This window comes from Myxocyprinus asiaticus, chromosome 2, assembly GCF_019703515.2.
Source record: "Myxocyprinus asiaticus isolate MX2 ecotype Aquarium Trade chromosome 2, UBuf_Myxa_2, whole genome shotgun sequence".
Lineage (NCBI taxonomy): Eukaryota > Metazoa > Chordata > Actinopteri > Cypriniformes > Catostomidae > Myxocyprinus > Myxocyprinus asiaticus.
Genome location: NC_059345.1, coordinates 56462873 through 56489460, shown reverse-complemented (window position 1 = coordinate 56489460; position 26588 = coordinate 56462873). Strand labels below are relative to the sequence as shown.

General features: G+C 40.8%; 1 protein-coding gene across 2 annotated transcripts in view; it reads right to left on the bottom strand.

The window, feature by feature from the left end:
* Positions 1 to 2987: 2987 nt before the first annotated feature.
* LOC127416517 (pyruvate carboxylase, mitochondrial-like) overlaps positions 2988 to 26588 on the bottom strand; it is a 321324-nt gene continuing 297723 nt past the window's right edge. For both annotated transcript variants that reach the window (XM_051655945.1, XM_051655953.1), the window contains exons 19-21: positions 13258 to 13506; positions 8512 to 8652; positions 2988 to 6182 (exon numbers count right to left, since the gene is read on the bottom strand). In XM_051655945.1, coding sequence (XP_051511905.1) covers positions 5931 to 6182; positions 8512 to 8652; positions 13258 to 13506 — 642 coding nt within the window. In that variant the 3' untranslated portion in view covers positions 2988 to 5930. The remainder of the gene's footprint in view (positions 6183 to 8511; positions 8653 to 13257; positions 13507 to 26588) is intronic.

Genomic DNA, 26588 nt, shown 5'->3' with positions numbered 1-26588 from the left:
TTTATTGTTTGTTCTTATTTCTCTGCTGGTATGACAACCTATTTTTTCCTTCAAGGATAACGTTTCTTTTCTCTCTTTCCCATTAAAAGAGCATACTCTTTTTTTTTTTCAAATGCTGTCTATTCTTGCTTTCTCAGTTCTACTCAGTAATCAGTAATATGTTTTCTCCATTCTCATACATAAAGGTTTTTTCCTCCCTTATGTGTACAAATTCATTTTGCATTGCTTTTGATCGAACCTGAGTTCAGATTGTAGGTTTATTTTCTGCAGTATTGTTCTCATCTCCAACCCAGTCTGTAATGGCTATGTTGCCTTCTATATATCAGTATGATCAGTATGAGTGTGGCTTTGTTTAAGGATGATCACTGGTTTGGAACAAAATATTGTTTGTGTGTGAGTGTTTGTCTGAATGTAATTGTGCACATTTGTATAGATGGAAGAAAGACTGCAATATGATGAAAAAAAATGGATGATAGGTTGAGAGAATGTACAAGATAGACCCTGGAAAAAGTAAGAAAAGAATAACGAAAGGGGATGTGTGAAAAGACAGGCTGTCTGAGACAGTGAGCAAAGGTAAAATGAACGCAACCTTCCAAAAAAAAAAAAAAAAAAAAAAGGAAAATAAAAAAACATCCATCTCTTTCTTTGGATTCTTCTCAGCATGGGGCCTGCAGGGGAGATCTGTTTCTCACGTCCTTTAATCCTGCTCTCCTCTCACCAATACTCAGTTTCTCTTTGTCTTTGTAAAGCCCATGACTCTCCATCACATCCTCGCTCTGGACATTGTTGCCAAATAAGATGGAGGAGCGCCCACAATGTGGGGAATGTCTGAGACAAAGAAATGGAGAGCATGAGGGAAAAATGCAGGAGAGTCAAAGAGAGAGAAAATTTTGAATCTCTACATAATGACCCAAGAGGGGTTTATACTTGGTTGACCTGGCCAGCAAACAGACTCAAGTGTGAGTGTGAGCCATATCATTGCATCGGTTCTGACAGTGGAAGACATCCATATGAATACTCACCTGCTTGTTAAACAATGGAGAGATCACGTTCAAGGTCCTATTAATACAAGCTTGTTTGACGCACATTCAGTAATGTCGTCAGTATACTGCTAAAGCCCTTTCACTACATGCACCCCTCAATGCAAGCATCAGGTCCCGCTTTGACTTACACATGAAAAGCGTTGCAGATAGCGTCAGTTAAGAGCGATTTTTTAAGGTTACAAGAAAGCAGGTAGAGTATACAGCAGACAGTGAAAGCAAGTAAAGATAACATGTATTTGAGATTATAACGCATAAAAGTCCTGGCGCTTGCTTTGATACATTACAGAAAGAACATTCATTTTCTCTGAATGTCATGTTATGCCTTCAACATTGTGCTGTACAATTCGATGATGTATCCAAGTATGCACAGGATCAGTCTCTTTTCTATCTTGTTTTGATTTTTGAGCCGGCAACTCTCACATAATGATACGTCCTGCACTGTCATTTGGTAGTGCTGTTGCAAATTAGTTACTGTAATGTCCCTATATAACCAATATTTATAATTTCTTGTTGAAACCATTGCATACAAATTAATTTACTGAAATTTATGAGTGATGTCACAGAAATGTTCTGTTATACAAGACATAATATACAGTTAAGTACTGTTTAATGATATTACAGTCATTTGCCAGCCATTTTACAGTTTTTGACCCTATACAATACACTGGAAAAAAAAAAAAAAAAAAATGGCAGCTGTGGTTTCCAGAATAATTATATAAAAAATACAGTTAAAATGTAAACAACTTTACAGAACAACATGTACATTTTACAGTTTAAAGATAGACAGACAGGCACATAGATAGATAGATAAACAACGGTTTACAGATGTGTTATTTAATAATTGTTAAGGTAATTTACTCGATGCGATCACTTCTCTTTACGTGCTTTGTGGCAAAACATAACGTGTGAGAGAGAGAGCGAGCGCTATATCATCCTAGGCCTTGAGAAACACAAAAATAATACAAAAGTTTAACGACTGATAAAACATAATATGATGATGATAGAATAAGGCCCTAGTGCTAAATTCAAATTACACTTCAAACTAAATGAAAATATAATCATATATATTAATTTGTTTCATAAAACGGCTTTCAGTGTATCTCAGGAACATAATCTGATGTTCCAATATATTTTCATGAACTTTATTACCACCTGCTGGTGGAATGTCCAAGCTGCAAATGTAGGCTTTTCACAGAAAACAGACGTGGTTTTGAAACGTCTTAGCGCAATGACCTATTTCTCTAGAAAATAGCAAATTGCGCTTTGCGCCACTTCATTTATATACAATACACCCACAGTTTGCACTCATACACCCACAGATAGCGCAAACACTCCCATGGCCACTTGCACTTTGCACCGCCATGAAAATTGCGCTTAGAATTAGCGCACTCACGAAAATAGAGCGCGTAATGATTTTTAGGACATGCAATCCCTGCCATGCACCGAGATTTTGCATAATGGTGATAGAAACGATACTTGAACATTTCTAGTGGTTGACACACATCTACTGGTATATTATTTTGGTGATTATCGACGCAGAGCCCTGCAGCTGTTAAATGGTCTCATTATAAAGCGTAAACATGTCAACAAGGTATACAGTTTTAAGTGGTTTTGCAGTTTTGCAGCATGTGGCTATGAAGTTGCAGAAATTCCATGCACACACATCCAAGAAAAAGAAACTTACAAGCACTTGGTGCGCTTCCTCCTCATGCAGTTGGGCAAAGGTGTTTGTAGAGCGACATTTAATTACGTTTTGCAATAGTTGCCATGGTGTCCAGGTATTTGGACAGTTTTTTCATGTTTATGTAGAGATTTTGCTTATATCATGTTGAGTTAGACAAGAACATGCTGTCTTACTGGTATAGCATATATCTTTGACCACATCAAAATGTGTGTGTATGTGTGTGATTGTATGTAAATGTGAAAAAGTGGAAGACTCACATGTGAGAGATGCACATACACATTTTTATTCTATTTTTGCTGTAGTTCAGAAAATGATAAAAACATCAAGAAATTGATCAAATGTTATGTTATTTTATACATTCTTTTTCCCCTAGCTTCAAAGAAAAAGCTGTCAACTGAAAGTCTCATCAATTGATTATAATTCAAAATAATTGCTAAATGTCCTCGGTTCCCCATTCATGTACAGAATTTTAAAGACGTTTACTATAAACAACAAAATTAACAGTATTAGCTCAAAGAACAGAAAAAAATATTTTCTAATAGGCAAGTAGTTGTACTGAAGATATAGACAATTATAAAGTGTCCCTTGGTAAAAGTGCTCATTGTAGCCTTGTAAGTTCAATAGATACAGTCTGTTTCACATGAAAACCAGAAGCTGTCCAGTCTTGATACAACCCTAAAGGTTCTTCTTAGTTCAGATGTTCCCTTAGAAATATCAGAACATGGCACAAACCAAGAGGTTATTTCACTGATTTATACAAAAACCTAAAACAAGTGTGTTTATGTTTAACTGAACAGCTTCAAAGAACACTAGCAGAGACTATTTTGCAGAGACGAGCCACTTCTATTAAAATAAGTGGGAGAAATTGGAACGCCCAACGGTCAACGGATTTAGAAAGGAAGTCCTGCCTTAAGGTAAAAGAGCCAATCACCTTTTAGATACAGACACTGCCTGTCAATCAACTCGAGAACGTGCATGTGCATTTGCTATACTAGCCAGTAAAATTGCAGTTTGTTTTTTTTTTGCGAAAACTCAGGTAAAGAAGCACAATTTCTGATTCCAGAGTTGTCAGATTTAACTGATGATTTGAAATATGTTCTTTTATTGTAATCTTGAGCAACCGTATTGGAGATGTGTTCCCCCACTCGAGAAGATAGGTGCTGCACTTTCATGACCGGAAATAGCTTCATGAAAGCATTCTAAAGATGGCCGCCAGTGGACTGACTTGCTTGAAATACTTTGACACTGGCCCATTCTGCATGTGTCTTTTGGTAACCCTGTGTCTGTATGCTAGTGTATGGACTAATGGTTCTCTGGTTTTCATTTGCATGCACATGAAATCAAAAACAATCCTTTTCAAGCACATGTTCATGTGCACAGTCACAGACTGTTTTCATAGGCTTGGGGTGAAAGATAATGGAACTGCACATTCACACACTTTCTCTCCCCCTCAAATCCTGATAAAATAAGCATAATGTGTGGAAGAATCACTTGTAAGTCAAATGATTTAATGAAAAGCCATTGAGAAATGTTGGCACAATGAAAGATTGCTCTATTCTCACTAAGCCGTTGATAAGCGAGCCAATGTTAAAGATTCAATCAGTGGGACTGAATGCATCCAAGACCTCCATATACAATCACCCTTGTCCTCTGGTTGTTTTTAGGCTGCATCAATTTTCGCCCATGTTCAATTGGTGAACTTTAATTTTCGAATGTGGATCCTAATTTAATTTTATATCCACCTTGAAATGTCACAGTGAGGCTTCTGTATGCAATTATAATTAATGCTTACGCCATGGTAATAAGTATGAAATATCTTGTGCAGCATATTTCAACAGCTGAAAAACAAAATGACTATAGACTCTTCCATTATTAATGGTCAACCATAATTACTGCCTCTTTTACAATATAAAAAAGTGAGCATGGGACATAATTTACAAAGCATTTAGCTTAATGAGGGAATCTTCTTGTTTGAGGTTTTAGGTGGGATTTATGTAAACATTTTCCACAACCACATTTACAAACAACTTCTCTACGCTGCCCTGCTGCCATGTGTGCTGGATTTGTCTACTGCACTACCGGCTGAGTAATGACTTGCTGTTCACTTACAGTGGCAGCATGAACCTGAAAAGTCCCATGGTGCAAAGAAGGTAAGAGTGATTCTAAAAGGAGGGTGTGATGGAGGGAGCAGATGAGAGGGGAAGGAAATAATAAGGATTTTGTCGTGCAATAACTTTCAAAACCATTATTATTACACACACATTTGCCACAGTTCATTAGCTAGAATCACATTCCTTATAATGAGCTTGTCAAAAATAATGGGTGGTTTCGAAAAAGAACAATTTCAATACAACACTGTTACGCTAAAACAAACATTGACATGACCCAACAATTTGAATATCTCGTGTTCAGAATTACTCAACTTTATTGCTTTTTTCCAAGATGTGCAATGGCGTTACCATGACGACATTGTGCTTTAATGTGCATGTGCATCTACTGGAATATTTGCTGGTATTAATATTTTAGACCTTTTAAAATTGATTTTACGCTCTACTAACATTACATTAATATGAAACTGCTGTTCCTCTTAAAACCTTGTACAGAAACTGAACATGGTCTCTCTTGCATACACAAAAACATACACACATACACATACCCTGTTATATAAATGTAGAGATTGTCATCAGAATCCATAACAAATCTTGTTAATTTTTATATATTATTCAGTCATTTACAAAAAAAAAAAAGATTTGTCTGGCACATACAGTAGATATCATGTGTGGCTGTGAAGCTGTAAGTCCTATATCTAAATTCACAAGACACTAGTGGGAGTCTAACACTGTCCTCAGTGTATTAACAGAACTATGACTGAATACCAAAGAGTGAATCACTAAGACTTCTGTAGTTTCTGGTTACAGGCTATCACCACTTCACATATTAACTTCTATTCTTTGAATCTAATAACAACTTAAACATCTGTGTTAAATTAAACTGGCTCTGAAAGCTCAGTAAGACTTTTACACCATATCGGGAATGTAAAAAATCTAAAAACTTTCAGCAATTACCTTCAGTCCACCAAATTATACAAGATCACTCATTTATAAAGTAAAAGCAAACTAAATCCTACCTGTTCCTTGCTATGCTTAGCACTGCCTTCCCTTTCTCTTTTATCTTTAACCTCTAGCCTCTGTAACCTTTAAACTTTATTCTGTTATTTCCAGAATGAGATCATCTCCTTCCAGACTGCTGTCTGCATTGACGTACACCTTGGATATGATGCCTGAGAGAGGAGAGTTGACAACTGTCTCCATCTTCATGGCGCTGAGGACGCAGAGCGGCTGACCTTTCTCCACCTTCTGGCCCTGCTTCACCTTTACTTCCACGACTTTACCGGGCATGGGAGCTCCAACCTGTCCCCGCACATCCTTCAAGGCTTTAGGGTGGAAGTGCATCTCCTGATGGAGCAGACAGCTGGATGAGTTGGTTTTAGGGGAGATTGAGGGTAACAACAGTAAAATTTTTCACAATTTCCTTCAAGACTCATAGACTACTTGCAATCTACATAACATCTGGTATAAGACACTTACATACATGACATAAAACAGTTTTTGCTTTAGAGCCCAGATGTTACATTGCACATCAAGTAACAACCCAACATGGTACTAAAATTGTTTAGCCCCGAAAGGACAAAAAGGCAGCATAATATTAATCCATACAATTCCAGAGGTTAAATCCATGTCTTCAGAAGCAATATGATAGGTGTGGGTGAGAAACAGATCAATACTTTTTTTTTTTATAAATCTCCACTTTCACATTCTTCTTTTGTTTTTGGCGATTTGCATTCTTCGTGCATATCGCCACCTACTGGGAAGGGAGTAGTAAAAAAGGACGCACTCCTATCATTTTACTTCTGAAGACACAGATTTAACCACTGGAGTTGTATGAATTACTTTTATGTTGCCTTTATGTGCATTTTAGAGCTTCAAAGTTTTGGTCACCATTCACTTTCATTGTACGGACCTACAGAGCTGAGATATTCTTCTAAAAATCTTAATTTGTGTTCACCAGAAGAAAAACATACAGAACTCGGATGGCAGGAGGGTGAGTGATGCTGCGTTCCATTTGTCTTGGAAGTCGGAGCTCTGGACTCGGATCGACGTCGTATCCATTAAAAAAAACAAGAAATCCGAGTTGGATGCGTTCCTTTTACACACAACACGACAAGTTGGAAAAAAAGATGGACACCTCCAGGAAAGTAATTGTTGCACTAGCTCTTTTGGAGTACAGAGAGCTACAAAATAAGTATGCCCTTCACCTAAGAGACTTCGAGGAAGATGACAGAAAGCGGAAAAGGTATGTTAATGTTTCCGCGCATCTGATTGTATCAAAACATGTTAACCACGTTTTAATCGAACCAGCGGTGTAAACAAAGGGCAATGCCCTATGGAAGTACAAACGTATATTTGCAATATAAATTTGCCAAACTGTGTTATGTGTAAACGGTTTTATGGTTTGTAACGTTAGGCAGTGTTGTTGTAGCAACACTGACCATTGTTCTTGTAGCAGCAGCGACCATTGTTGTTGTTAGCAGCAGCAACCTAGCCAATTTTAGCTGTACCAGTTTATAAACAACACATTACGTGGTAATTCACGCATAACAGGATCGTAGCAACATGCCTATAGGCAATGGTAATACAGCATTGTGTATACGGCTTACTAAATTGGACACAAAAAAGACAAAAGTGCTAAAAAAAAACTTTAAACCCACAGCATACCCATCACATGACATTTTACACAATGTTAACTATTTCTGCTGCTCCAAACTTACTTCACAATCCCACAGAGTGTACACAACCACATCTTTTCCTCAGTGACGTCATATCCACCTTTTCACTCAAAACTGTGTGAGAGCGCAGTGAGTAACTGTCTGCTCATATGAATGTAACACATTATAAGAAAGTGTTTCACCACTGTTCAAACGCTCCTCGGATCACATCATTTATATGAATAAAGGTCTTCCAACTGAATAGACTAAATATTAAATGAAACAAATGACAGTAAATTTCTAAGTAATCTCTTCAGTAATCAAATTAATTTTTGAATGTAACTATATTCTAATCACCGACGATTAAAATTGTAACTAGTGGAATACAGTTACTTATATTTTCTATTTTAAATGCGTAATCCCATTACATGTATTCCGTTACTCCCCAACCCTGGTTGTATACCCTGGTGTCAAGCAAGCAAGACAATCATATTCAATAATAATGTCTACATACTGCAAAAACAAAACTCCCAGATAAGATATATGAATATGTTTGTTTACAAGATTTAGGAGATAAAAAGAAATAAAGTTTATATTTAGGAGAGATGGATGTGTTAAGGAATCATCTTAGACATGTATTAGATGAGAAAAGCGTGAGATCTTCAGTTTTATCAAATCATGCTGCAGTCTGCCAAATGATATTTTTGTAAACAGTTACAGCTGCTATGTGTTGGACATTTCATTTCTACCCAGTACTTTACTGATTTTGTTAGAAAAATGTGAATTCTTCAAATTGGTTATTAATAAAAAGATGTTTACACCACTCCTGCCTCTAAGTGATAAAAACCCATGACAGTAAGAGCAAGATCATTTTTAGCTTATGACTGTAATTATTCACACCTTGAGATAGAAAAGGGAACATTCGCAACACGAATGATTGAGTGTACTGTTTGCGTCAAGATAATTGCTTTTCAGTGATGAAACAAACCAATCTAGAGAGGAAAATAAACAGTGGTTACCTTCATTGCCGCTGCATCCTTGACCAAGACGGAACGCAGCTGGCCATTGAGTTCAAAAAACACCTCTCTCTGACCAGACTTGTTCAAGTCACCCAAGGCCAAGGCTTTGATGTGCAACGTTTTCCCTCTCTCCAACTCAACCTGTGAGAAGAGACACGAGAGATGAAAAATGAGGGAGACTTTATGCCCATCTCAAAAATAAAGTAAGTATATAGATACTGTATATAAAATATGATGCAGTGATTGAGTTGAGATTTATGCTGGTGAAAGTAGAGAAAAAAAGAAACCAAAAACAGGTTTGGGCACAATTTAGACAGGAAAACTTGAGCAGAATAAAGGCAGATTAAGGGATGAGTAATTAGCACATGCTTCTGGGAGGCTGTGGGTCTGTACCATGTACTATTTGGCTGCGGAGGGGATGCTATTTTGGTGTGTGCCTGCTTGCACCTCGGTGACAGCTTAATATGGCACATGCTAATCTACGCTAATCAGCCACGACTAACATCTCATTTGGACAGCCCTACCGGGTGGAGAAACACACTGCCAAATAACTTCAGCCCTTGAGAAATCTATGATTAAGCATGTTAACCGAGGCAAAATTTGGTCCATTTCAAAAGGGTAGAGAAAGACCTGATTTAAAATAAATCAGGCCAGCTGATAATTGAGAAATGCAAGCAAAATTTTCAATCTAACTCACATTTCCTTAGTATTCAAAGTAAAATGATTTTTAGATGAGGGAGGTTCTCTTCCACTCTTGATCTCCCTCTGTCTCAGAGCGTGATCTGCTATTCGAGTCCTACTTTGCTGTCATGGTACCAGCAGTAGCACTCAGGCAAGACAAATTCATGCCTGCCAGGTAACACCCATTTCACTTGCTATGTTTCTTACTGTACAGCACGACTCCTGTTGTTTTAAATGTGCTCTTTAAATAAATTTTGACGACTTTTGACTTGACTCAAAATGTTTTTTTTAAGAGCCAGCACACTGCTAAGCTCTAGTCAGCACATTAAGAGACACCTCAGGGCTCAGCCAGATAGATATTCAGCAGCACAATAATAATAATAAAAAAAACAAATAATTTTTAGCATGGATTAAACTACAAACGTACAAGCACACAAACTTACAGTGTCAAGCAGTTAAACAGTTACAACTGTAAAATATGACGTAAAATTTATTCAAATTACAACACCTTTTTATGCACACAAAAAGAACCTTTATGTTCATAGCAATATATTTTGAACACAAAGAGGCGTAGTATTCAATATTATTATGCTAATCAATTTTACAACCACTGAATTTATTAGGGTGCTTATAAACTTTCTGAAAGTGGAGGCCTGCTGAGGACACAGAGAAATCTCATTTTGAAAATCTTCTGGTGAGAGAACAGTCTGGCTCTTGGTTGAAGCTTAGAAGGTCAAATCCCACGGTGTTACAAATTTAATTAGCTGAACTGCTGTTTGCTGTACTTCTGCCGCACATCTACATACATTCACTGAGCACTTTATTAGGAACACCTGCACACGTACTTATTCATGCGATTATCTAACTAGCCAATTATGTGGCAGCAGTGCAATGCATACAATTATGCAAATACAGGTCAGAAGCTTAAGTTAATGTTCACATCAACCATCAGAATGCGAAAACATTTTTAATCTCAGTGATTTCAACCATGACATGGTTTGAGTATTTCTGTAACTGAAGATCTCCTGGGATTTTCACACACAACAGTCTCTAGAGTTTACTCAGAATGGTGCCAAAAACAAAAAAACATCCAGTGAGAGGCAGTTCTGTGGACAGAAATGTCTTGTTGATGAGAGAGGTCAATGGAGAATGGGCAGACTGGTTCGAGCTGACAGAAAGGCTACGGTAACTCAGATAACCACTCTGTACAATTGTAGTGAGCAGAAAAGCATCTCAGAATGCACAATACTTCAAACCTTGAGGTGGGTGGGCTACAAAAGCAGAAGACCACATCGGCCACTTTATTAGGACCATAGTGTTCCTAATAAAGTGCTCAGTGAGTTTATCTCAGGACATGTACAGTACACACTACAAAGTTTTGGGAGTGACAACCGTATTTAAATGCAATGGTTGACAGAGAGATAACCATTATAATGCTTCAGTGTCTGTAAACAACAAACATAGACGGCATCTGTTTAACCTTATTTTTGACCAAAGTAGTTTTAGTGACCAGAGACATTAAAGGAGCAGTGCACCCAAAAATGAAAATTCTCCATGACCATATGACTTACTTTCTTATGCAAAACAAATGGCAGCGGATCGTGCCTCACTTTAAAGCTTAAAAAAGGACTCTCAGTGGTTGTATCATAAAACTAGTCAATGTGACTTGTGCGTCATATTTAAGTCATTTTTCAGTGAATATCTTGATATCCATTGGGCGTTCATGAGTGCAATGAGTTCAAGCAAGAACTTGCATTGTTTAGCCATGTGTTTATGCTCTTTAATAGGGGTGTAATGATTTGCTCTGATAACAATACGATTCCATTACGATACTTTACCTAACAAATACAATGCATCGTGAAATCTGAAATTTGGTCACGATTCTATACGATTCGATTTTGGAACAATTCATTATTTATTTATTTTTTAAAATATGCATAAAAATTATTCAAAGTTTTTACTGAACATTCCTAATTTAGACAGCATAAAAATGCACCAGACTTGAGCACTAGAAAAGACTCACAGATGCATTAATGGCCAAGGAGGATTGGCGTATATGTGTGGCTGCATATATTAACAAAAAATCAAATGTGTTACAAGTTATCTGTTATTGATATCTTGTAAAGATATAAATATATTATATAAAGATAATATGGTACATATAGATATGCTACATGCATAATAGATATCCGATATGAATACAAAATAACATAATGTCTGATGCAACATAATGACTTTATGCAAACACACACAAACAGATGGTAAACCATAAAATAAGAGTAATAGATTTGCATATCATGTAACGTTAATTTTTATTGCACCAATAATAACAGATGAAATGTCTTGTGCAGGCAGATCAGATCCATCTTTAAATCGAGCAGTAAAGGCGGTTACACACGGGATGTGGTAACCGTGAGTTCCCTGTTAATTTTGGTATAGGGAGAGAGGTGCCAAAGAGTTAAACGGAGGCACCTTTTCAAGCTCGTTCAAGAGAATTCAATCACACTGTCATGCAGTACTGTTTGCAGCACACACAGCGAAAGATCCTTTTTTTTAATATATATTTTCGTGGCTGCCGCATGCCAATGACCAATCACAGGTGACTGTAATCAAATGGTTGGTTCCCTTCAGAACAGTCTGAAATCGCTCTCTATTCCCTATATTTTGTAGCATTCACATTAAAGACAATGAATGGATGACTGAGTGTTTTTGTTCACAGCCAATGTCTGCAAACCAATCACATTTATTTAAGCTTAGTTCTATTTGGGGTTAAACCTTTTTTATGAAGGAATAACACATTTTATGGAGATAAAAAAGCAATATTAACATAATATATCATAGTCAGAGAAGAGGGCAACAACAATGAACATACTTGGTGATTGCAAACTATTTTGAATAATGACACAGAAAGATGAACTCAGCAGCATCCATCCATCCATCCATCCATCCATTTTGTCTTATGTAGGTTTGTGGGGTTAACTCGGCCGCATAAACTTTCAAAATTTCTGAAAGCACTTTCTTTCCCTTCAATCTCGCATTCTCCACACACAGTACATGCCTGTTGCGAGAAGGCTTATGTAATATGAGACGGTCACATTGGGTATTAATATAGTAATGATAATCCATTCTTAAATTCTGTAATCGAAACTTCTCGACAGTTTTATGCACTGCGATGCATCGACGCATTTCTACATCTCTACTTTTTTAACTGCATTCACTCGATCATAATGTATAGGCTACCAGACACTAGGGCTGGCAAGAGAAACCATGGTGGAGAGAGATGAAAACTGGCAAATGAATCAAGAAACCTGTTGTTTCAGTGATTTTCTAGCACCGCACCTCAGATGAGCTGTCAGTGTCCAAAATAGAGTGACGTCAGTGCTTAAACAACTAGTTGTTCAGTTCAGTTATGCACTCACATCACGGATTTACTGTAAATTACTAAGTTTAGGCATGAAACTCTAATGGAGCAAGCTGATAGGTTCTTTATCAGCTTGCTCAAATATGATATGTCAAGCCAATCGGATCACATGGCGTAAGCGTGTAATAGGGTAGCCAATCAACTTGCGTACTCTTCTTTGCCTAACATTTAAATTTGCTCAATTTGCAAGTAAGCTGGTTTCATAGTAGCGTGCTGCGAGAGTTTTCCCTCAAACCCACCTCCACAAGTCTAGATCTGCTACATGGTGATTGCATTTATGTCTAATGGTGCAGCAGCAGCAGCTTGTCCACATATTTAACTCAGTATGTCTATATATGTTCTAGCAGTAGCATGTCTCTTTACTTGCACAGCAGCAGCAGCAGCAGCGTAGCAGATCTAGTCCACCAAGACCAATATCCTATGAATATCCTACCCACAGAAACATGCTAAATCGTTCCAAAACGTATCATGACTGAAATATACAACCTTGATTTTAAAGGAGTGAATTTTGTTATAGAATGCAGTTTTCACTCTTGTGAATAACTGAACTTTGTGTGTAATGAACGGGATTCAGCATTTAGAAGAGGAGTGACAACCATATTTAGCTGCTGTGTGTACATGGCCTAAATATAACAGGGACTAACCTGAAACTCCTCTGCTATTTTGGGGCCATCCAGAAACAGGCGAGTATTAAGGCAGTCCACCGGTCCGAAGTTTGATGTGAACTCTTTGAACTCTTGGAAGACCTTAGGGTACATGGCTGCTGACATCACATCTTCAGGGGTAATGTCATTACCATGTGCAGTTTGCAGACCAGACTCAAGAGCCTTGAAGTCCAGTGGTGGAAGTGAAGCCCCTGGACGTCCTTCAATTCGAGGTAAAGACTTCAGCACCTTCAAGAAAAATCAAACTTGTGAAAACTTCAAACTTATGATGGGCATAACTGTGGCTGCATAATCAGAGTTCCAGCCATGTACACCTGAACAGACTCTTAATAAAGCTGATGACTGACAGTGGACAAATTGTCTTATCTGAAATGGCCTCCTCATAAAAACCCATTCAGGTTTTAGATTCTAACAGCTCAAGAACAAGAAAGATAAAGAATAATAAGAGAACTCTTAAACAGATAGTTCACCCAAAAATGTATGATTTTCTTTCTTCTGTGAAACACGAAAGGAGACTGACAGCCTCCTCAACTTTCACTTCCATTACATTTTTTTTCCCATATAATGAAAGTGAATGGTGGCTGGAGCTGTCAGTCCATAACATTCTGCCTAATATATATCCCCTTGTTTTCAACAGGGAATGAAAGTCATACGGGGTTAGAAAACATGACATTGAACCCTTTAGGCCCATGGTTAACAACTCTCTGGTATCACTTCCGCAACTCAGGGGGTTTCAGCACAGATTCTTAATAGGATAACATTACCATAAAGCACAAGCATAAAAATTTTCAAATTAATCAACAGTAATACTATCTACTCTTTGTCCTATTGCCTACCTTTACAAGCTCGAACATACTATATACATCCTTAGTGCTGTCAGAGTCAGTGTTAATGAACAAAGGCAAAAACCACTTTGACAAATACGTCAATTGCAAAGGAGAGGCTACACTTTCAATATTCCACTAAAAATACTTGATTCATTATGGGCAAGAACTTGCAGATTTTGAGTGTTGGCAAGGCAACAACAGTAAAGTGACACTATTTTCTCCTTTCTGTTTCACAGCAGTAAGAATTAATTGAGAAATGGTCCTTGGAATTGCATTGAGAAGCAGTCCGGCGGCTAACGAGGGCAAGTTGAATAGACTACACAAAAGGGTTGGTGAAAGTCAAGTCAAGTCAACTTTATTTATAAAGCGAGACAGTGAAAAACAAAACATTATTTTATAAAAGGCTCAGCAGCCCATTTTGTTATTCAGATAAAATTCTAAATTGAAATGGCTGCCTGCAGTCCCAAACCACCTACCTTTTGAATAAATTGCCACTTAATAGCAGTTTGAGTCATAATTTCAGGGCATATGGGCCCTTTGTTTGATGTGTCCTATAGGTTTATTTTTGCAATTTTGTGGCTCAGTCACCCCATCTCAGCATTTGTATTCAAGCTTATTGAAGAGGCTAGCTATGGGGTACTGAAGCTCAGACAAGTGCTTCTCTCCTTTTAATCCCTCTTTTTTCTCATCACTCCATCACTTGAGATTTTACAGGGGCATTTATTTAGTTTCCCCCTTTATCGTTTCATGCATTTAGTCCTGTGAAACTGATGATTCATAAAAATTGTAATTCCTCAGAACTGAGAGGTCGTTTGTATTAACATATGAATATAGAGAAACAATAGAGTAACATGGATACGTAGAGTCTCTGGGTCCTGTCTGGTTTATACGCTATAAGGTACTTTTGCATAAGCTTTGTAAATCCTCATGAAATCAGTTGTTTACATCTAAATCTTCCACATCTACCACTTTAAGGATTGTTAAAGGTCAAGGTAATCTCTGCTCCAAGTCTAACATCTTGTTCCAATTTTTTCATGCAGAGAATCCTAAAATATGATGATCCACTTGTGAAGGACCACCCATCCTAAAATATAAAGGCAGCTATATATTTTTATGTATAATGACCCTTTTAAATAAGTGGCTTTTATTTTGTCATTGTAAAACAAAATTTTCATTGACATTGCAATTGATGTATAAACCTGAAGAAAGCCTTTATCAATTCAAATTACATTTATTTGCATTCTTTAGAAAGCAGAAGAAAACAGCAATAATGTCAAGTTCTGTGTGTCAATTGTTTTTCTGAAAATTTCTGCAGACCCCCTAGCACCCCATAGGACTTTCTGGGGGGTCACAAGACCCCGGTTTGAAAACTCCTTGACATAAGTAACTAAATGTAAAAAAAAAAAGAAAAAAAAAAGAGGGAAGTAAAGTTGTGTAAAAAGGAATGAGAAAAACGACAAAGCTACTGCTTCCCAAGTCTGATATGATGAAAGGAGCTTAAGAAAAAGACTGCATTTATTTAATAGCAAGTTAAACCTTATTATTTTTATTATTGCTTATCTACTTTGCTATTACCATAAACTATCATGACAGCAATTGTGCTCTTACACATAAGATGGAGAAAGATGCTTTCTAAGACTCTTGACATCTACAGTACACTTACAGTAGACTGTCTGCATCTCTGCTATAAGGCTTCAAAAACAGTGCTGTGGATTTCCAGGAGGTTTGCAGAAAAACTTAAAGAGAAGTTTATGGAGTCTTGTCAGGTTATATAATTTGATAACTCAAAAAATAGCAGTTACTATATCAGACATCTGAAGCTGGAGAAGTTGCTAGGAGAGCTGTTTCCCTCACAATTGTTCTTTTGTGCTGGGTGAAAGGGAATATTTGAAATTGTTGACACAGACTGGAAGAAGATGAAATTTGCTCCTTTTCTGCCTGAGTCATCTATCCCAATCCAAGTGTATGAATTTAGGCTGTTTGTCATTCTCTACAGTTTTAGCCTGACTGAAAATATTGCTCGGGGAGATTTCATGTGTTAAACCTTTCTCCCAGAAAGATCAATAAAAGCCTGGATAAAAAAGGTCCACCAAAATAGTATTGGAGAGATTTTAATCTCTGTGGCCATTAATCACCAGACATACAGTATGTCTGTCAGTAAAATTAGAATAGGTCCAGTGATTCTTCATGAAATCGTAAATCTTAACAACCACACATCACTCTGTGATATCTACAAGCTAATACAATTATTTTAATTAATGTCCATTTATTTATTTATTTATTTGGCAAGTAGTCTTGTAATAAACTGGACAGTGAGCAATCAGAAAGTAATTTTGGCAAAATAAACACCACCAGAACTCAAATGCAAACTGCAGGTGTACATCAGCTGTTCAGCGATTTCTTTATTCTCACATAATAACATAATTCCAACGCAAATCTTTATTCATTTACCTATTTATTTGGAAAGTAGTCTTGTAATAAGCTGGATAATGAGCAGTCAGATGGTCATTTTTGCTAAATAAAAACCAACTGAACTCCGATTCAAGCTGCAAATCAGCTGTTTTAGCGAATTCTTTCTGGTCACATAAAAACATAATTTCAACGCAAATCAATATTTCATATCCATTCATAATTTATTTGGTTAGTAGCCCTGTTATAAGTGGGATGATGTATAGTCTGCATCGAATCGGGGTCCTGATAACCCTGTCAGGGTTTATTTGCGATAACAACTGGCTGACTGTACATTATCCCTTACTAAGTGACTTTTCAAGAGCATTCGTAATTAAAGTTATTTCTAAACTGACTAAGTTCTTCATGAAGAAATAGCTTGACTAAATATGTCATTTAATACACAATCTATATTTATAACCCCTTGATTTCTACTTTAAGAAATATTTCTACAAAATCCCTTGAACATTTCCATTGAAATGGGCATAAAGAGCTCGCATTTAATTATATGTCTGATAATCCACCAGGAGTTTTTCTGCTCTCCATCTGTTTGAGAGTGCTTTCATGCACTTTAGCTAACAAAGAGACTCATTTCACTGGCCAAAATCAAATTTGTCATTAGTGATGGTTCCTCATAGGATCCATAGGAGAGAAGACTATACAGTAGTGGATTGTAATGGTAACCGATATAGCCATTAAACAGAGACAAGCTTTTTGATTTGTGACTGAACATATCTTCCTCTGGTTGTACCTCAAAGGGAAAGGCATAATTGTTCCAACTTTGAGAATATTTATGCAGCAAGTGACAGATCATTTAGAGCAATGCGAAGAAAAATTACAGCAGCTATTTACCTAAGGCAGGTCTATGTATGCGTAAACATCAATGAGCATGTGTGCATTATTTGTGGACTATTTTCTCTACCTATTGTCACTGACCCGTCCTTGTACCATGCTGATCCTTTCAGCCCATTGTGAATACTCTTTAGAACCGAAATTCTGACAGATGACTGAAGAGGAAGTGTACATTTAGGGCATTAGGCCTGAGCATATGGGCTGTGACAGTAATGGTCTGAGAGTCTGGGAGATTTGAAAGGGACGAAAAGCACCGAGCTGCCATTTGCACAACACCTCTGAGCCCCTGTCTCAGTCAATCCATCAATCAATCCCTTATCCGACACAGAGGGAAAACTTCAGATGAGTATTACGAGTCTAGACTGGTGAGGAACTCAAATGTGTTGGTATAGAGTCCATTTGGATGTTTATCATTAACACAGATTGACAGACATACTGAATATGACACCTTTGCACTAACCTACTAGTAGATGATCTGTAGATGAGGAACAGGAACAGAAAGCTTTTGGGCTAAATTTAAGCTTACAAGCACTCTGAACAGTTGTTCTACATTATATAAAGTACGATTGTGACTTGCAAGCTTCTCACGGCATCAGCGTGTAGTGCCAGCACTCTCCAGACAACACTTCACAGTTCCCCTTCTGTCACTCACTCAATGTTGTTTCGATCTAGTGACACTAGGGGTCGCTCTTGAGAGCCCTGAACACCTCAGATCTTTGAGAAAAGGCCAATGAGAATTGACGAGTGGAATTTGCATGCCACTCCCCCGGACATACGGGTATAAAAGGGGCTGGCTCGCAACCACTCATTCAGATTTTTTCTTCGGAGCCGAGCGGTTGTACTATCAGCGAGCTGAATACTACTGCTGTTCCATTCACCTCTTAAGAAGCGTATGCTGTTGGATATATGGCACATTTCCAGCGGCTTTCTCTCCTTCTGCACGACGAGTGCAGATTTCGCCTCTGGGCACTTCGACAGAGCTAAAAGATTGTATATTCCTACTAAAGAGTATATTTTCTCTATTAGAGCACACACATTGATGTTGAATGCCTTTTTAAAGATGCGTCTTTATAAAGATGCCTTTCCGTCTTTGTGTGATTCCTGGATACGGTTGCAAAGCGAGGCTCCTCGACGTGGCATCCCCTGCTCCCTCCTGCCACGAGGCCCCACCCACAGGTACATTAAACACGATCGTCCCCTTAGTGCCCCTCGCCCGGAGCTTGGATGCGTGGCTAGCGCTTTCCAACACATCACGGTGGTTGGCCAGGACCATCCGACTCGGCTATACGATTCAGTACGCTTCACTTTGGTGAGGGGCGAGAACGCCGCCACCTTGCGTGCAGAGATCGCGACCCTTCTGCGCAAGGGCGCGATAGAGCCTGTCCCTCCAGCTGAGATGAAGAAAGGGTTTTACAGCACTTACTTCATCGTACCGAAGAAAGATGGTGGGTTGTGGCCAATCTTGGACCTGCGAGTTCTGAACCGGGCCTTGCACAGACTCCCGTTCAAGATGCTGACGCCAAAGCACATTTGTGTGTCCGGCATCAAGATTGGTTTGCGGTGGTAGACCTGAAGGATGTGTACTTTCACGTCTCAGTTCTACCTCGACACAGACCCTTCTTACGGTTTGCTTTTGATGGCCGGGCGTATCAGTACAAGGTCCTCCCCTTCAGCCTATCCCTGTCCCCTCGCGTCTTCACAAAAGTCGCAGAGGCAGCTCTTGCCCCGTTAAGGGAAGTGGGTGTCCGCATACTCAACTACCTCGACGACTGGCTGATTCTAGCTCACTCTCGAGATTTGCTATGCGCACACAGGGACCTCGTGCTCAGGTACCTCAGCCGGCTAGGGCTTTGGGTCAACTGGGAAAAGAGCAAGCTCTCCATGGTTCAGAGCATCTCTTTTCTCAGCAAGGAGTTAGACTCAGTCTCGATGATAGCGCGCCTCACGAGCGAGCGCGCGCGGTCGGTGCTGAACTGCATGAAGTCATTCAAGCAGAGAACAGCGGTTCCACTGAAACACTTTCAGAGGCTCCTGGGGCATATGGCATCCTCGGCGCCGGTCACGCTACTAGGGTTGATGCATATGAGACCGCTTCAGCACTGGCTTCAGACTCGTGTCCTGAGATGGGCATGGTACCACGGCACACATCGCGTGGCCATCACGCCGATCTGCCGCCACTTGTTCAGCCCTTGGACAGACCTTGCATTCCTACAGGCAGGAGTTCCCCTACAGCAAGTGTCCAGGCGCATTGTCATTACGACATATGCCTCCAAGCGAGGCTGGGGCACTGTGAGGCTCCTGGACAGGACTGTGACTGTGTTGGCACATCAACTGCCTTGAGTTGCTGGCAGTATTGCTCGCCCTGCGGAGGCTTTTGCCGTTGATCCGGGGCAAGCATGTGTTGGTCCGGACGGACAACACAGCGACAGTAGCGTATATAAATTGCCAAGGCGGCTTATGCTCACATTGCATGTCGCAACTCGCCCGCCATCTCCTTCTATGGAGTCAGCAGCGACTGAGGTCGCTGCGGGCCACTCACATCCCGGGCAACCTCAACGCCACAGTGGACATGCTGTCATGGCAGGTGACGCTCAGAGGAGAGTGGAGACTCCACCCCCAGGTGGTCCAGCTGATTTGGAGTCGGTTTGGCAAAGCACAAGTAGACCTATTTGCCTCCCGAGAAACCTCCCATTGCCCGCTCTGGTATTCTCTGACGGGGGCCCCCCTCGGCCCAGACGTGCTGGCACACAGCTGGCCCTGGGGGCTGCGCAAGTATGTGTTCCCCCCAGTAAGCCTACTTGCACAGACCCTGTGCAAGGTCAGGGAGGACGAGGAGCAGGTCACCCTCATGGTCCCATATTGGCCCACCTAGACTTGGTTCTCAGACCTCACGCTCCTCATGACAGCCCCTCCCTGGCGAATTCCCCTGAGGAAGGACCTTCTTTCTCAGGGATGGGGCACCATCTGGCACCAGTGCCCAGATCTCTGGAACCTCCACGTCTGGCCCTTGGATGGGACGTGGAAGACCTAAGTGGCCTATCACCAGCAGTGGTAGACACGATCACTCAGACCAGAGATCCCTCCATGAGGCAGCATCATACCCTGAAGTGGCGTCGGTTTATGAACTGGTGTTCTTCCCGAGCTGAAGACCCTCAGAGATGTGCAGTCAGGTCAGTGATTTCCTTCCTGCAGGAGAGGCTGGAGGAATGGCTGTTCCCCTCCACCTTGAAGGCGGACCACGATACAGTGGATGGTAAGTCTTTAGGGAAGCACAACCTGATCATCAGGTTCCTGAGAGGCGCCCAGAAGCTGAATCCTCCTAGGCCACGCCTGTTCCCCTCATGGGATCTCTCCATGGTCCTCCTGGGCCTTTGCAGAGCCCCCTTTGAGCTGCTAGAGTCGTGTTGAAAGCCCTCTCCTTGAAGACGGCCCTCCTGATTGCACTCACCTCTATCAAGAGGGTCGGGGACCTGCAAGCGTTCTCTGTCAGTGATACCTGCCTGGAGTTCAGTCCGGGTGACTCTCACATAATCCTGAGAGACCGGCCAGGCTATGTGCTCAAGGTTCCCACAACCCCCTTCAGGGATCAGGTGGTGAACCTGCAAGCGCTGCCCCAGGAGAAGGCAGACCCAGCCCTGTCGTTGCTGTGTCCGGTGCGTACTTTGCGCATCTACTTGGATTGCACGCAGAGCTTTAGACTCTCTGAGCAGCTCTTTGTCTGCTTTGGTGGACAGCAGAAAGGGAACGCTGTCTCCAAACAGAGGCTTTCCCACTGGATCGTGGATGCCATCGCTATGTCATACCAGGCCCAGGCCGTGCCCGCCTCTTTGGGAATATGAACACACTCCACAAGGAGTCTGGCATCCTCGTGGGCACTGGCCCATGGCACCTCTCTAGCAGACATATGCAGGGCAGAGGGCTGGGCGACACCCAATACCTTCGTGAGATTTTACAGTCTCAGGGTTGAGCCGGTTTCGTCCCGTGTTCTGTCAGGTACGAACAGGTAAGTTGGCCAGGTGTATCGCTTGCGTGTAGCGCCTTTCCCCTCCCAAGAGGCGAAGATGTGCGCTTCTTTTCCCATGCGAGTTCACGAACCCGTGAACCCTGGATGTCCTTCCTCCCTAGTCCTGTGGCTTGTGAATTCAGCGGAGGACTTCACAGCCAGAACCAGTACATGTGCTAATATGCCCTTACTGAGGTAGGTGCTCCACAGATGCCGGTTACTCCTGTAAACCCCGTGATGTATGTTCCTCAGTACGGTCTCCCTGCCAGCAGACCTGCATCTGCCTTCGACAGAGCCCTCTCTGTCCCGGTCGCCGTGTTTGTAGAGCTCCTCCCCTTTCAGGCAGGACCTACCACCGCGCCTCTTCCATGTGTGGCTCTGAGCCCACAAGACGTGCTTGCCAGATGTTACTTCCCCTCTGGGCAGGATGTGGTTTCCGCGGGTTCTTTTCCCCCTGAAAGAATAGGATAGGAAAAATACACCTTCTCCCGTGCATATATTGAGCGTTAAAATGGCCCCAGCCGAATAACTGAATACTCTTTGGAGAGAAAACATAAGCTGGCACGGCCTGCTTCCATACTAGATACGTCTCTTCCCCCCCAGGGATGTGGGGAACTATACAATGTTTTTTGGGGCATTGTGGGAGGCTACATGCAGACCGGTGCACCTGCTACTACGCACGCAGCAGCTTGCTTGCACCGGCACTGGCAGTCCACGTAACACGGTTCAGCTAGTTGTGGCGTTTTGTATAGGGACCCCTAGTGTCACTACATCGACACAATGTAGAGTGAGTGACAGAAGGGGAACGTCTCGGTTACTGTCATAACCTCCGTTCCCTGATGGAGGGAACGAGACATTGTGTCCCCCCTGCTACAATGCTGTACTACCCGCTGAAATGGCCGGGACCCTGTCTCGGCTCCTCAGCACGAAACCTGAATGAGTGGTTGCAAGCCAGCTCCTTTTATACCCATATGTCCGGGGGAGTGGCATGCAAATTCCACTCGCCAATTCTCATTGGCCTTTTCTCAAGATCTGAGGTGTTCGGGGCTCACTACATCGACACAACGTCTCGTTCCCTCCATCAGGAAACGGAGGTTACGACAGTAACCTAGACGTTTTTAAACTCAATGTGACACTCCTTCCCATGGTCACCTCGATCCTTCTACTAAGTGCGTAAGTGTCTCTGCTTTAGTTGAGCCAATTATTAGCACATTCAACCCAGCTAATGCATTTTGAATAATACATAAAACATACTGATTAGTGTATGGCGGAGATCCTTGAGGATCGCCAGTAAAGGGTTTAAAGGCTTTTCCCTTGGCAGAGGCATGAGACACAAAAGAGGGCTCACCAATTCTATTAGTCACAGTGGATGCAGTTCAAAGATGCTTCATGCTTCATTCAGTCACTCATTAATTTGATAGCTTTTGAGGCCATTTTTAAGCCAGGAATATATGTATGTGTATGTGAATGTGTGCGGTAGGAAGGGTTTCTAAAGATAGAGTGGTTAATTGCTCTCAGGACTGAGACTGCGGCAATGTTTAATTGAAGTGTCTGCTAACGTCACTAAAGTGGCATGTGTATAAGGGAGGTGTTAGAAAATGTATCCCCTCAAGCTTCTTCTAACTAAACTCAGCTAAAAAAGAAACGTCCCTTTTTCAGGACATTGTATTTTAAAGATAATTTTGTAAAAATCCAAATAACTTTACAGATCTTTATTATAAAGGGTTTAAACAACGTTTTCCATGCTTGTTCAATGAACAATAAACAATTAATGAACGTGCACCAGTGGAACGGTCGTTAAGACACTATCAGCTTACAGACGGTAGGTAATTAAGGTCACAGTTATAAAAACTTAGGACACTAAAGAGACCTTTCTACTGACTATGAAAAACTCCAAAAGAAAGATGCCCGTGGTCCCTGTTCATCTGCGCGAATGTGCCTTAGGCATGCTGCATGGAGGCATGAGGACTGCAGATGTGGCTAGGGCAATAAATTGCAATGTCCGTACTGTGAGACGCCTAAGACAGCGCTACAGGGAGACAGGAAGGACAGCTGATTGTCCTCACAGTGTTAGATCACGTGTAACAACACTGCACAAGATCGGTACATCCGAATATCACACCTGCAGGACAGGTACAGGATGGCAACCACAACTGCCCGAGTTACACCAGGAACGCACAGAACCTCCATCATTGCTCAGACTGTCCGCAATAGGCTGAGAGAGGCTGGACTGAGGGCTTGTAGGCCTGTTGTAAGGCAGACATCACCAGCAACAATGTCGTCTATGGGCACAAACCCACCTTTGCTGGACCAGACAGGACTGGCAAAAAGTGCTCTTCACTGATGAGTCGTGGTTTTGTCCCACCAGGGGTGATGGTTGGACTCGTGTTTATCATGAAGGAATGAGCATTACACCGAGGCCTGTACTCTGGAGCGGGATCGATTTGGAGGTGGAGGGTCCGTCATGGTCTGGGGAGGTGTGCCACAGCATCATCGGACTGAGCTTGTTGTCATTGCAGGAAATCTCAATGCTGTGTGTTACAGGGAAGACATCCTCCTCCCTCATGTGGTACCCTTCCTGCAGGCTCATCCTGACATGACCCTCCAGCATGACAATGCCACCAACCATAATGCTCGTTCTGTGCGTGATTTTCTGCAAGACAGGAAAATCCCATTCAGCACGTCTGGGACCTGTTGGATCGGAGGGTGAGGGCTAGGGCCATTCCCCCCAAAAATGTCTGGGAACTTGCAGGTGCCTTAGTGGAAGAGTGGGGTAACATCTCACAGCAAGAACTGGCAAATCTGGTGCAGTCCATGAGGAGGAGATGCACTGCAGTACTTAATGCAGCTGGTGGCCACACCAGATACTGACTGTTACTTTTGATTTTGACACCCCCTTTGTTCAGGGACACATTATTCCATTTCTGTTAGTCACATGTCTGTGAAACTTGTTTAGTTTATGTCTTAGTTGTTGAATCTTTTTATGTTCATACAAATATTTACACATATTAAGTAACATATGAAAGTGAGTGGACGTTTCTTTTTTTGCTGAGTTTATGTTCCTAGACAAAGCGCTTACCTGCATACTTAGAATGAGATGACACATGTTTATATAAAAGCCAATATTATGTTTTTTTATTTAACAATTAACAGATGAACTTTTGATTTATGCATAATTTTTTAACATTTTTATTAGTGTGTAATAAATGGCAAACAATGCATAGACTACTTGACATGATGGTGCTTAACATGATGGTGCATGACATATTTTGATCATACCAATAAGACTGTGCACATATTTTTTCCCCCTCAATCTGTTTGTGTGTGTGTGTGTGTGTGTGTGTGTGTATGCCTGTAGGAGAAGACTGCCCACTCTTATCAGTGTTTGTCCAGTGGTTTGTAATGCAGAACATCTGGCTGAGTCTGGATGAGCTGATTGGCAGAGATAGAGCCACAGTTGAAGAGAAAGTCACTGTGGCTCCAAGGCCGCATTGCAGGAACCTCTTCTACCTTATATGTCGAGTCTATCTGTATTTCTCAAATACACCCATACACACACATACTGTACATAGCCCATTCCTTGAGCTGAAGTGGTCTATAACCAGGTCAGAGGGCATAACATCATGAGCCTTTTAAAAACTCAGCAATATTGCAATGCGTTCATTATAGATTATGCCCTAAGTCCACTATTTAGAGAGCGTACTTGTGCCCACTTGTATTTAGTCAAAGCAGGTGACATAACAACAAGTAATTATCAGCATAATATTTAGAAATTAAGTATTGAAGTGAGCCTTTGGGGTGTATAATTGCAATGCAGTGTTGTCTATGCTCGGAAAGTAATAAAAAGTTGTGAGAGAGTAGGTTTAGATATGGATTTTAAGAACAAGCCATTCCTAACCAGGGATGACGCGACAATTTTTCAGTGAAAGGCAATTTGTCTGTCCACACTAAAGGCGAAAATTTCAGAAGCGATATAATAGGTGTGGGTGAAAAACAGATAAATATTTAAGTCCTTTTTCACCATAAATCTCCTCTTTCACTTTCAAAATTGGAAAGAATGTGAAAGTGAAAGTGGAGATTTATGTAAAAAATGGCCTTAAATATTGAACTTTTTCTCACCCACACCTATCATATTGCATCTGAAGATATGGATTAAACCACTGGAGTCATATGGATTACTTTTATGATGCCTTTATGTGATTTTTGGAGTTTCAAAGGTCTGGTCACCATTCACTTGCATTGTATGGACCTACAGAGCTGAGATATTCTTCTAACATCTTAGTTTGTGTTCAGCAGAAGAAAGAAAGTTATACACATCTGGGATGGCATGAGGGTGAGTAAATGATGAGAGAATTTTCACTTTTGGGTGAACTATTCCTTTAAGGTTTAGGGTAGAGACGTAGGTTTTGTTGATTTAAAACCTGATAAACCATAAATCTTACAAACCTCATATTTTTGAGAGAAAAGGTAACTCACTTTTAGGACTATACAGACATATCACCTTGGAACTGCCATGTAAAGAACAATGTAATATAATTTTGCAATATTATGTAATTTTGAATGAGATCAGGCTGCTTTTATTGCTTGTCGATTTGTCATGTCACGCCTGGTTAGGACACGGTGTGACAGTCTCAGTACTAGACTAGACATGGTGGAACTAGCTGGGAGAAGTACATAAACTTGCAACAAATCTTCTAATCATGTAGCAACTTAAGCAATGAAATACATGAGGTGCACAACTCACCACGCACCCCACCGAGAGCGAGAACCACATTATAGCGACCACGAGGAGGTTACCCCATGTGACTCTATCCTCCCTAGCAACTGGGACAATTTGGTTGCTTAGGAGACCTGGCTGGAGTCACTCAGCACGCCATGGATTCGAACTCGTGACTCCAGGGGTGGTAGTCAGTGTCTTTACTCGCTGAGCTACCCATGTCCCAGAGCCATGACATTTTAATAAAATAATTCACTAAAGACCTTAAATATTCTTATCTATTCCTACTAAGACATGGAATTGAAGTCATAAAGTTCTAACTCTTCAAAATCTCTGTCTCTCTGTTTTTCTGTCTTACTGTCTGTCTTTCTCTCGCTGTTATTCTGAGGGCACATGTTGAGCTTACTCCATAGGGCTCTCACACAGAAATACTGCCAGTGCTGACAAACAGCATTTGATCTTT